This window comes from Musa acuminata, chromosome BXJ1-7 (genome assembly GCF_036884655.1).
Source record: "Musa acuminata AAA Group cultivar baxijiao chromosome BXJ1-7, Cavendish_Baxijiao_AAA, whole genome shotgun sequence".
Classification (NCBI taxonomy): Eukaryota; Viridiplantae; Streptophyta; class Magnoliopsida; order Zingiberales; family Musaceae; genus Musa; species Musa acuminata.
The window spans coordinates 4,838,411-4,851,517 of record NC_088333.1 but is presented as its reverse complement, the minus strand read 5'-3'; the positions used below and the strand labels follow the sequence as shown (position 1 = coordinate 4,851,517).

The 13,107-nt window shown below is 42.5% G+C and overlaps 2 protein-coding genes across 11 annotated transcripts; both read left to right on the top strand.

Annotated features, from left to right (window-relative positions):
- The first annotated feature begins 747 nt into the window (after nt 1-747).
- Nucleotides 748-2,356, top strand: LOC135678385 (G-type lectin S-receptor-like serine/threonine-protein kinase LECRK1). The gene has a single exon (XM_065191130.1). The coding sequence runs from the start codon at nt 782-784 to the stop codon at nt 1,592-1,594; it is 813 nt and encodes a 270-aa protein (XP_065047202.1). The 5' UTR covers nt 748-781; the 3' UTR covers nt 1,595-2,356.
- Nucleotides 2,357-7,650: 5,294 nt separating this feature from the next.
- Nucleotides 7,651-13,015, top strand: LOC135678382 (myb family transcription factor RLI1-like). 10 transcript variants are annotated; one of them, XR_010514921.1, is made up of 13 exons: nt 7,651-8,821; nt 8,929-9,118; nt 9,213-9,289; nt 9,369-9,408; nt 9,493-9,547; nt 9,635-9,704; nt 9,797-10,036; nt 10,351-10,907; nt 11,035-11,121; nt 11,971-12,023; nt 12,134-12,279; nt 12,387-12,465; nt 12,854-13,015. XR_010514921.1 is itself a non-coding variant. In XM_065191125.1 (7 exons), exons 1-7 carry the CDS (start codon nt 8,222-8,224, stop codon nt 10,007-10,009), a joined length of 1,245 nt encoding a protein of 414 aa, XP_065047197.1. In that variant the 5' UTR covers nt 7,651-8,221; the 3' UTR covers nt 10,010-10,157. The 10 variants fall into 10 exon arrangements, 1 of the variants encoding a protein (XP_065047197.1); XR_010514923.1 differs by having other exon boundaries at nt 12,144-12,279; nt 12,387-13,012; XR_010514924.1 differs by having other exon boundaries at nt 12,397-13,012.
- The last annotated feature ends 92 nt before the right edge of the window (nt 13,016-13,107 follow it).

Below are 13,107 nucleotides of genomic sequence, written 5' to 3'. Positions count from 1 at the left end.
TCATAGGTATGGATCCTATTAAAATATCAGGCATATAAAAAAGACCAAATTGAAATGATTAATCCAATCAGTTCTTTTAAGAATCATAGAAACTCAGTAGCTAAACAGGTCTAATTTTCAACACAAGCAAAATCAAGATGAATTATGGTGGAAGTTATTTGAGTAATATTAACCCCAATCAAGATAATCCTTTATTCTTATCTTTTTAAGTGGCCCAGTCATCATATCCGTTCCATGACAGGAGAAGAGGGAGAATAGAAAGAATTATGGAAGAGGAGAGGAAGAAGAGTAGATAAGAGAGAAGAGAGGAAAATTAATATAAAAGGAGGAAAAGAAAAAAAAGAGGAAAGGGGAGTAAGAAAAAAAATTAAATTAAAATAAAAAGTGAAAATTAACACAGATGACTTATAATGCGCTTGTTTCCCTCCTGTAATAGTAATAAAGATGCATAAATAAATGGTCGTGACGCGTACAGACGACACGATGGCGAAATGTACTGAGATGACTAGTATAGGCTACCAAGCGGGGAAAGCACGGCGACGACGGAGTCCCCGCGTAGAAAAGCTCTCTTGCGTCTCCGTCAGCATACTATTGGTCGAATTGAGTGTCTATGAGTGGTTAGAAATTGCAAGCACTGGTTCTCCCATCAGTAGCCACACAAATCGTAAAACATTTAACACGCAGACTGACTTGGGAGTCAACGAAGACAAAGACCTGTGCGACGTTCCCCTTTTAACAAGGTAATGGTGTCTCCGAACGTTTCCCAGCAGGTCGACGAATCATGAGACACCATATTCATCATCTCGCACACAAACCCTCTGCCAATCTCATTATGACTCCTCCCTTCATCCTCGTCTTCCTCTTGTTAACCCAAGTAATCACAGCTACCGCTGCTGGCCAGAGATACGCCAATATCACACGAGGCACCACCCTCACCGCTCAAGGCTCGCCCAGTTCATGGCTCTCCCCCTCCGGCGACTTCGCCTTAGGCTTCTACCCCCTCGACAGCGACACCTCCCTCTTCCTCCTCGCCGTCTGGTATGACTCGACCTCCCCTAAGGCCGTCGTCTGGTCCGCCAACCGCGACGCTCCCGTCGCTGCGGGTTCCACCCTGCAGCTCACTAGCGACGGCCGCCTCTCCCTCAAGGACCAGGACGGCAAGCAGGTTTGGAACGCCGGAGCCGCCAACGCCTCCTTCGCTGTCCTCCTCGACACAGGCAACCTCGTCCTCGCCGCTTCTTCCTCCAACTTCCTATGGCAGAGCTTCGACTTCCCCACTGACACGCTCCTGCCGGGCCAAGTCCTGACCCAGGGCTCCAGCCTGCGTTCCCAACTCACCGATTCGGACACCTCCGATGGCCGCTTCCAGCTGGTGGCGCAGACGGACGGCAACCTCGTGCTCTATCCGCTGGCCCTTCCCACCGGAAACCAGTACGTCGCCTACTGGTCCACCGGCACGACCGGCTCTGGCAATCAGCTCGTCTATAACGAGACTGGCAGTCTGTACTATGCCGTCTCCAATGGTACCATCGTCGGCATAAGCCCTACCTCTACCTATTCCACGGGCAGTCTGTACGGGCAATTTCCTCGATGATAAATTTGTCGCTAGGATTTCAGACTTTGGGCTGGCAAAGCTTCTAAAATCCGACCAGACTCGCACCATCACCGGCATAAGGGGAACCAGAGGGTACGTTGCCCCAGAGTGGTTCAAGAGCATGGCAATCACAAAGAAGGTCGACGTGTACAGCTTTGGTGTGATGATGCTAGAGATCATATGCTGCAGGAAGAACTTGGAAACAGAGATTGGGGAAGTGGAAGAGGAGGAACCGGTGCTGGTGTACTGGGCTTATGATTGCTACAAAGACGGGAGGTTGGACCTCCTGTTGAAGAATGATGAAGAGGCGATGAGTGATTCAAGTAGGGTGGGGAGGTTTGTTACAGCAGCTATTTGGTGTATCCAGGAGGATCCATCGCTAAGGCCCTCGATGCACATGGTGACCCAGATGCTAGAAGGAGCAGTTCCAGTTCCTATGCCACCTGATATTTCATCCTCCGCAAGCTCGTGGTAATTTCAATAGGTGGTCATGTAGAATCTGTGGTCGCTGTTATACACTGTCGTTTCTAAGACCCTCTTGAGTTTGTACCATGGCGTCCATTTCTCTTCTGCATTCTCGAAGACCTCAGAGCCATGCTAAGATCTTGCGAGTGCAAGAATCAATAAGAGTGCAAATCGCTGCACCAAATTCCAATGCGATGAGAAAAATTTATGTATTTGTTACTAGTGCAACTGTCGTGTTCATGTAGTACGGATGCAGCTAATGTTTTTTATAATGCAATCTTAATATTAATTTTGTGACATGGAGCGTTTTACTGCATTTGTCAATGGGAATACATCGAATTTAATAGTCTTGAACTTATCAAAGATGACCACATTTTTATTTTCTTTTCTTGCCTCGATCTCTCCCTCTGTCCGTTTCTCTCCCCTCGCAATGTGTACTTGTCCTTGCAGCAGCACTGTAATATTCAACAGCATGGCTCATTCATTTCAGCCACAATTAAACAACCGTCCTCCTGAAAAATCCCTAAAACCACCTTACCCATCAAAAGGATTTCAACATAACTTCCTTTCGCGAGCCAAGTCACTATGAGTCATGTCGAGGAAACGTAGCAAAAAGCTGTTTGTTGAAATGTCCGTAAGAAAAACTACGGCTGATGAAAAAGCTGTTTTATATGCTGTTCAAGTGACATGTTTTTTTATAGAGTTCAATCAGTGAGTTTCACTTTTTCAAATATTTAGAAGTATATGTTTTAGATATTTTAAAATATGTAAATTTGTTATACATTTGTGCCCATTATATTTTGATGCTGATTGAACTTTTCTCCATTTTCCGGTCTAATGTCTAATCTGAACATCTGGATGGATATCCGGTTCTAGTTTCCTATATGATCTTACTTATATGAAAGACAGATTCATGGATCGTATATCATCCACTTTCATACCTCATGGACATATACAGAAAAACTCTCGAAAGAAAATGTCAAAAGTGTCTTACTGTTTGACATCATCCAGGAGAAAGCTGTGACCTACGACAGGTTTGGTACAGAAAATGGTTGTGTGCCGTGGGGATCAGACGTGGTGACTTAAGAGATTGGGTTAGTGAGATCAAACCATCTGAAGTAAAATATTGGGTTGATTCTTCAGTAACTTCTGTGACATTGGGATCAAACATCTTGACCAAGAACAAGATTGGGTTAGTACTCTACTGGTTCAAACTCGACTACACCAATGGCAAGTGGGATGACCTTAGGGAGGCAAGCTCGACACAATCAGGACTGGCCGAGTCTCCTCTAGGTTTTAGTTTTCATGTGATGCTGTTAAGATTGACTAGACTTCTTGTAATATGACAGAATCATCCTACTTAAATCTTTCATATATAAACGTAGACAAAATATTTTCATGACTATAATATTATTCACCTACATCATCAAAAAAAAATATTATGTTGACGCTACATACCACCGCATGTGCACGAAACACGATAGGGTCTGCCGACCCAAACATTTAAAAGATCCAGATGATGCCTATTAAACAGAAATATGGTTACTTGCAAGTAGGATAGATTGCCAAAGGAACGTATATAATAAAATGTTCAAATTTTGTAAATTCACATGCAAACAAATAATCTGTGAGTGGATATGCAAGTAGGTTGCAAGTGACTAAAGCGATCATCAAGCATAAGATAACAAAAATACATGACAATCATATAACAAAAATAAGTAAAACATATGATAGGAATAAGATGATGTAAATATAAAATAGATATCCGTAACACACAATATAGAATACTTTATGGCACGCCATAATAAAGAACACAGTACAAATACAATAATATCGGCATGAAGAAGAAAATAGACCTAGGGCCATATAGGAAAAGGAAAGGAGGCCTACAGGAGCTGGTACATAGATCTCAAATTAAGCCTGGAGCCATATAGGACCCAAGAATAACTGGGATTTCAATGGACCTGCAACACTATGATGCTTGGCCCAAAAGATCCTGGCACATAAGGACGTAATTAAATGGAAATGCCTTTTCCGTAAGTATCTGTCCTATCCTCTCGAAACAAAAGCACACCAAACTTGCGGCATATTGAATATTTACCTAACACCTTACAAATTAACATATTGACCATCCTAGCATTCTAAGCATGTAATCTTTTCCCTGTTAATCCTGCGTCCAATTCGACAAATTGCACCTATGATGTTTGATCATGCGTGTAAATGATACCTGAAACTTTTGCGTGTATATCATTTACCGTATAAGAAATGGACTGATTTAATGGATGAGTATAATGCATTAAAACTCTTATAATAGGTGTTAATGGTACCTCATGCTGAGCTAATGGGGTGTAAAATGAATGTTAAAGCAATGAGGCGTGCAGAGCGATGTACCAGACATCCGGCCGCATACCACATTTCGCCCCCGCTCATAATTCGCTCTCGACGAAACACAATGAAGAGAGTGCCTTCATCTGTCAAACAGAAAAAACACTTAAATATAGTCGAATATAAGACATGTCATGCACTATTAAATAGCTTAGGTTTATCTAATAGTTCATCAATATAGTCAAATATAATGAATTCAATCAAAAAAAGTATCGATGCCTGCCGATAAAGTCGTCAAGAAAACTATGACCTAGCTTGCCGTATGATGTAGTCTCATGCACCATTAAGCGTTACAACACAATCGATGGACACGATGAGGAGGAATGCCTTGGTCAGTGAATAGTTTGCAGCTTGTGTCGGCTTCCTGATCATGACGAGCCCCAGGTGTGACAATCATCGGATGATCCGGTAGTCCCTCCCTTCATGAACGACCACAATCTCCCAACAGAAATAACGGTGGCTTTGCGATCTCACGCGTCTAGAGAAACAAACAAGAAAAACCAGCGAATAGATCAACCTAAGAAGACCAAAACCTGCATCGCGTCAATCTGAAAAGGGAAACAAGAAGAAGAAATAAAGAAAGAAACAGAACAAGGGAGAAGAAGACTTTGACCACCGAACCAGGAGGAATTGTCGGAGATTGTCCACTGCTCCAATCCGCCACCGAGAAGCGACAGCGCAGGTCTCGTCGTGCCCGTGGGATTGCTTGGATCGGGACGAGGGATTGGGATTTGAAAGTCGACGGTTCCGATTTAGGAGTTAGGAAAAGAAGAGGAGAGGAAGAAAGGGAAACGAATACAAGAGAATGGTAAAGAAGATCACCATCGAACCAGGTGCAATCGCCATCAGACCTGCATTCGACACCGATGAACGACGCAAGCCTTCCCGTGCCTATCGGAGCAGAGAACGCCATCGCCGCCATGGGCAGACTGCTTGAATCCGGAGGAGAGCTTCTTAATTAAAAGAAGATTTGGAAGTCACGGCTACGGTAGGGTTCCGATTTGGGGGCTACACAACGAAGAGGAGAGGAAGAAGCCGCGGGTAATGGTAGAGACCTCGAGAGCTCGGCCCGCTTTATAGTCGGTCGGTTACGGTTTAGGCGGTTCTCTCGAACTTCCAAAATTTGAACTGCCCGCGTTGCCACATCTTTCGTTTGAATTATCGGATTTGCCACTACGAGGCTTCGAAGAGGTTGACTTCACCATTGTTAGTGTGGGCTTTGAAAGATCGCCCAATAAAAACTGAGCTCATAAGCCCATTTATTTATGGGTTTGCACGGCAAGTGTATGTCAAAATGTTCAATGCAGTCTGATGTGTGTGTGTGTGTCTTAAACAACAAATTAAATGTTGGCTAAGACTTGTGAGCATAGCCACTCCTTATCGTCCTCTTTTCCTGATAGCTTTCACGAATTTGAAGGCATTAATTATAATTTATTATCATCGATAAGCTTTCAAAACTCTCTCTCTCTCTCTCTCTCTCTCTCTGTACATAAGTTCCAGGCAACAGTCACTTGGTACAGCTAAGCGCTGTGTGAGCACGGGACAAGAATCTTCTGCCGAAGGCGGCTGGTCCCATCGGCTACAACGACCACAGAACTAAGTGAGAGTGATTCCACAAGTCAAAAGGCAAAAGAGAGAGGAGAAGTCAAAGACATTTTCTACTTCTGACGAAATCAGAGTCAGCAGTGGACCTCAAAGAACAGGGGAGCAATGGGGAATCATTCGTCGTCCCCCACATATGGATGGTCCTCTAACAACGCACCTCAAGAATCCAACCCCATCTTTGGCTAAGCAAAACCATAAGAGAATGCCATGGCTGGCTTTGAAGGTTCGCAGCCCCATTACCACCAGCAAAAACGTGGACAAACAGTTCCACTGGAATTATTCTTCCACGGGACATGGAAGGCTAAGATAAAAAGAAGGTTTTTCCTGTCGATCGATCATAATGGCATCAAAGCCTTCCCTCAGAAATAAAAAACTGTGATTTCTATATACTAATTGAATCAAATTTCCCCAATCAAGAAAAGAAAATAAAGAGAGAGAGAGAGAGAGAGAGAGAATAAAAGCATCTCATGGTGGGGGAAGGGTCATGCATGTCAATGGCATAATCTTATCTTGGAGGATTGGGATGCTTACAAAAATGGGTATCTTAGATAAGATGATGTTTTGCCAATGACTGTATAGATCAAGTGAATGACTTCAAATGAACATATAATTCTCATATCTTAAGAATGGGTCTCTAAAATTAGGTGAATCATCTCATTAAACAACAATATCCTTTTTAACGATTTCTTCTTCTGAATAGATTAGGAGCTGAAGCCTCGTTTTAAATAAGCTAATGCCTACAAATCAACAAAGCAAGACTCGGTGCCCCTTCCAAACAAAACTAAGAACTAATGTCCTTTCAGAATCCAGAGGGCCACTGTTACTTTGGGTGATACAGAAAAGTGGGATGGCTTCATGACATGGAGCTTCAGTTGATAGATACACAAACACAAGCCTCAAACACATCCAAAACCCTCCTTTTGCTGCCATGGGTGCATTCTGACTCCCCTCCTGTCTGCACTGTCCAACTTAAGAAGAGATCAGAAAGCTCTGGCATCTGCATAACCTTTTAGACAAGGGAGGCCTACAAGATGACTCTTGTTTCAGATACCAAACCTCAGCAACTCGCACTTGTGTGGTTTGGAAGTCCATTATCTGATGTTTCCAGTTGAAAGAGCCACAAATGGAAGATCGTTCAGATCACTGAAGATGAACTTGGCCTTTCTGAGTTGTACTGCATTCAATATATACGTACATGTTTATTAGCTGGCTAGAAATATACATCAGCGACGTGCAGTTCTATAGTGCATGGATCCCCACGTAGGAACGAGAACCGTGCCGTGGTTGGTCCATCATGCTTATCCACAAGCATGAATCAACATGAGAGGCATCAGATCCCACAGCTTCGAAGGGAGGTTACCACTGAAAACCTAATCTGAATCTGATCCGAAATGTATGAAGAAAAGAAATACTGATATTGTTTATTATTGACTTTTCTTAAAAATAGCTTTAAATTTGAAAAAGAAACGCATGTATAATATTTATGAGTTTAGAGAGAGAAATTTAATGTTTCATTATTTTGTATGGATGCATATGAGAATTTTTTCCTTTCTCCTTCCTCCTCAGTCTCATGCCTTTGTCGTTTATCACAAAGAGAAGGCACGAGTGTCATTTGGATGCATGAAAGGTGCACTTGCAGCACCTCTTCATAGGTTGATAACTCCAAAGGGATTTGTTCTCATGCTTTGGGACAATTGTGATCCTTTTTCTTCCTCTTCTTCGTCTTTTATCCCTCGCTCATTTGGTTCACTAGGAGAGGCTTACTCCGTTAAGACCAACTCTCTTTTTCCAGACCATGTTAATGGCGACTCATCAAGAATACTTGTGGTTCCTTTGTTACTTGGTCTTTTCTTTGGTGAAGAGCTTATTGATCTGGTTGGTGCTTTAGTGATCATCTGAGGAATAAGCTGGCGCAAGCTTATGCGTGTTATTCTCATCTTGTTCTTGAAGCCTTGTGGAATATGAGGGACATTAACCCTGCAAATAGGGACCTTTGAATCTTTAGAATAACGTCGGCGGCTTGCCTTCTTTTTCTCTATTTTGTAGGCTTTTTTGATGCCTCTTTAGATTCTGGTGATATATCAAGGCAGTCTTGACGTTGCTTGGCATTTGATTGTTCTTGTAGTTTCTCCACCCAGATCTGTTGATCTACAGATATTTCACATTGCTTCAATGGATCTTCAGACGAATGATCTCCCTGAATTCAGTCATGGATCGTTCAGAAACGCTACGTTCGAGGCTTCCAACCCTTCTTACCAGAGGAACACTTCCTTGGGCTGTTTTCCTGCGCCAAGGAATCCTTGGTCTTCTGTATCATTGGTTTCCTCCTCCACCTCCGCCTCCTTCGAGGAGGAAATGGATTCGTCAAGCCATGGTCTCATGCCCCCTACTTTGCCCAGTTGTGTTTCAAGCTGTGTTGGATCATCGCCTGCCGTCTTCTTTGCTTCTGAGCAATCGATGAGCTTCCCTCATCTTTACTTGTACCGATCTGATACCCTTCCATCTTTCTCTAAATCAACAAAGAACAGGCCTGCAGCAGCATCGTTCTTCTTCGATAGAGACGACGACTCCGTGAAGCAATACAGACTTCCTTCCCAGCCGAGGGATGCTTTGGACCCGGACTTGAAGCTTCCAATGCTGCAGAACACAAGGGCAAGTTCCAGAGATGGTTTCCAGGCCAGCCGGATTCAACCTTATCCAGGAAGAGCAGATTGGAGTGCCTCATTGCAAACGAAGCATTTAAGTCCACCTCAAGTTGTTCATGATCCTTCTGTAAGTACCGAGTTCTTCTCGTCATCTTCTTCGTGCTTGTTGTTCGCATCGGTTTCTATAGTGAGCATCTCTTGGTTGCTTGTTTGGCTGTTTGTTCTTCCACTAAGGTCGGATGGGGTATACCGAGCTGTTCAATGGACAAGCCAAACCTTCGTCTTCAAACAGAGAAGCAACTGCCCATCACCTCTGCAAGTGTCTCGTCTGCCACAGCCATCTCAAACAAAACACGAATCAGGTGGACACAGGATCTCCATGAGCGGTTTGTCGAGTGCGTGAATCGGCTTGGAGGAGCTGAGAGTGAGTACTGAATTTGGTCCGATTGCCTATTTCCAGAAATCCCAAGTCGAAAAGGTAACACATTCTTGTGTATGCTTGTCGAATTTGCATGCAGAAGCAACTCCAAAGGGGATTCTGAAGCTGATGAACTCAGATGGGCTAACCATATACCACGTCAAAAGCCATTTGCAGGTATCATACACTACAACTAGGAATACTTTAATGCATCCATTATTTCGATCTAAGAAGCTGAAGATGATATGTCTTGCAGAAATATCGGATCGCCAAGCACATACCAGAATCTACTGAAGGTAAACAAAGCTTCAGCCATCTTCCATGAACAATTGCTTTACACTCCAATCTCATTTCATTTGCATTGGCCAATGATGTTACAGGCAAGTTCGAACGAAGGGCTGCTGCCGTCAGTGTCACAGAACTCGATCCTAAAATGTAACTTCTGCCGACACTTTGTAAAGATTATGTATTAAAACGGTGAATTCTCATCTTCACTGATCAGAGGATACCATTCTGTTGCAGTGGCATGCAGATATCAGAAGCATTGCGGCTTCAGCTGGACGTGCAAATGCGCCTCCATGAGCAGCTAGAGGTGCAGTCTCATGAGCCTCTTCTTCTACTAATTCGATCGCAGCCCTCCTGATGAATCAAAAATAAGTAATCGTGTCTCCCTTTCTTGATCAGATTCAGAAGAATTTACAGCTAAGAATAGAGGCACAAAGCAGAAAGCTCCAGCAGATGTTCGAAGAGCAGGTGAGAACAACCAAAGGTCCTGCCGAGCTTGAAAACCTGGGTGATCTGTTTTCGGGGAGTCCTGCAGCGAGTCTTGAAGATGCTCAGTTGTGGTGTGCCCCGGATGGGCCACAGAGCGCAGACTTCCCATTGCAGAAATGCTAGCTTTAAGATACAGCATAGAATTGCTGTGTAAGTGTGCATAAACCTACCAGCTTGACTGCTGATTAATGCTGGTCAACAAGTTATTCTTAGTGAATGGATGCCTGTTGTAATATCCTCATTTACGTAAATCATCTTAATTTTCAAATTATATTAATCGAAAATATCTTTTTCATTAATAGCGACTTGACATAAGTACGATAAAACTTGTTGTGCAACTATTCAAAGCTTGTAAAGTATGTTTATAATTTGTATTGTATATGAAGTGTTTTTCAGAGATGTTTGCTTGTGGATCCCGATTGAAGCATTCTCTCTAATCCGTTCTCTCTTTTGTTAATCCTAAGGGACAAAGGGGAGGCTTCGAGGAGCTTCGAGGAGCTTCGAGGAGGCTGACCTTTGCGGACGGACACGCAAAGGTGCCGCACGATTTAAGCAAAACCAGCTAAGTCAGGAAGAAAAATTTTACTCCAAAATATTCCCTTAATAAACATATTATAACAATTATTTAAGACACGATAATTAATATTAATTATTTTTTACTAAATTTATTTTATCCTCATCAAAATTGACGAAGAGATCAGATCGAAAACCCTAATCAACCTTAGTATTCATACAAGTTGATTTAGGTGGGTCCAGTATCGATGGAGTGTTCGTTTCGAGAGTATCGAGCAACAACGCAAGCATATATATCTCCGGAGCGGCACGACCGGTCTCTGGAAGTCTCTGGAATCTTCTCCTATAATAAATTGCTCCTCTCCTCCACCTCGCTCCCGTTGCCCGCGCCACCGTCTTGGTTCGTGGTCGATCTCAGCCGCCGAGGAATTCGACACGCCCACCGACGAGGACACGATGGACGTCCCAAATGGCGACCCCGCCCTCCAGATCGGCGATTGGGTCAGAGGTATATCTGGTTTCCTTTCTTTTTCTCTTTCGGTTCTTTTTGTCTTTGGGCGTATCTGTGGTTGGTCTGGTGGCTTTTAGTGGTTTCTGGGTGGAAAGGGTCCGATCTCTGAGGTGCTGGTGTGCAGTGTATCTCGCTGGGACGCTGCTCGACGGGACTAAGTTCGACTCCGCCCGTGATCGGGATACCCCGTTCAGGTTCAATCGCGGCCTAGGTGAGGGGGCTTTTGTTTCCAAATTCTTGCTGTCTTGTTCGATGAAACTGCTTCTCCTCCCTCTGTAAGTTGGATGATTATTATTTCTTGTGTCTAATCTGTATTTTATCGTTAGCCTTCTTTGAATGCTTCTTTCATTTTTTCTCCCTTGAATGAGATGTTGTTTCTAGACATTATTGTATAAGTAAAATTGGAACTTCATAAGCATGATTAGAAATAAATGTGGCTAGGCTGAATAACAAAATTACAATCATTATTCCTTATTCCTGTCAGTCCATAATGATCTGCAGTAAATTGGTTGATGGCTCAGAGGTTGGGAAGGCAACTTGAATTCGTAGGTATTAGAGATTGGTTGCTAGTGTGAGTAAATGAAGAGTTGGGAGCAGCAACCATATTAATGCTGCTGCAAAGAAATCAGTTTCTTAAATAGATGACAAAGGAAACAGTTCCTTTGATTGACTAAATTTATCTGTGCGTGTACAAAGATGACAACTGGTTGCAAAAGTTTTAATTTAATCAACAAAATCCTAATTTCCTGCAACATGACAACAGAATGTCACAGCTACCTCTTTTTAAAGTTAAGCAGAGTTCTTTGGAATGTCGAGACGAGAGAATAGCATGACTAAAATACCACTGAATCAGTTGGAATATAATACTTTAGATTAATTTGTTGAGGAAAAAACTTTAAGCCGGTTTGCTCTTGAGCACATTCACTCATGTTGAAGTTGAGAGTGGTCTTCTTCTTTCTCATCAATCACTTTTCAATGTAAATGCTTTTAACAAATTAATTTCTTTTTAGCACTCGTGAAGTTTATGATTTCACTCCATTGGTATTCGTTAATGTTTCAGGCGAGTTTGAACAAAGGTCTGCTGTCAGATGACACAGAACATGATCCTAAAATGTAATTTCTGCATATAACTTGTACAGAAATATATAAGAACGATGAATACTCACCATTACGACATTCATTTGGTTTTTATCTGCAAAAAGACCATTCATTTTGCTGCACAGTGGCATGCAGATAACAGGAGCATTGCGGCTTCAGCTAGATGTCCAAAGGCGCCTTCATGAGCAGCTAGAGGTGCATGCTTCCATAATGTTGCAGGCAACTCCGAACAAAGGGCTGCTGTCGATGTCACAGAACATGATCTTACAATGTAATTTTGCCAATATCTTGTGGAGAAATATATGAGAACATTCAATCTGCGAAATGACAATTCATTTGGCTGCAGTTCACTAATTAGAGGTGATCATACTGCTGCAGTGGCATGCAGATAACGGAAGCATTACGGCTTCAGCTAGATGACCAAAGGTGCCTTCAGGAGCAGCCAGAGATGCACTTCGTGAGACTCCTCTTACAGTAATTTGATTGAAGTCCTCCTGCTGAATCAAAAATATCAGAAATGTTTCTCTTTTATTTTTCTCTTACTAAGACCCAAAGAAATTTACAGCAGAGGATAAAGTAGAATGCTCCAGCAGATGTTTGAAGAGAAAGTGAAAACAAAAAAAAGTGCTATTGAGCCTGAAAACCTGGCTATTTTGTTTTCAAATAGTCCAGAGAGTCTTAAAGATGCTCAGTTCTTGTGTGCCCCAGATGGGTCACAGAACACATTTCCAATTGAAGATTGGTTAGCTTTAAGATGTAGCATATAATTCCTGTATAAGTGTGCATAAATTTACCAGCTTTCTTGCTGTTTCATGCTGATCAACATGATTAGTATCTCTTTGCAGGTTTTAAGGATGCCTTTTGTAATATCCTCAATTACTCAAAGAGAACTTTCAGTAAGTTGATGGTAGATCTCCACTCTGGATTTAGAAGGGGTTGTAGAATTCGATGTAAGCACCATTTTTAATTAGTGGATTAAGTATAGTGGAATATTTGTTTCAGAAAGAGCACAAGGAATGATACATATATTTCATATGAATGCTCTAAGGTTCTTCAGCTGGTTTTCATGTTATGCTTGACCACAGATCAATAATCGTGC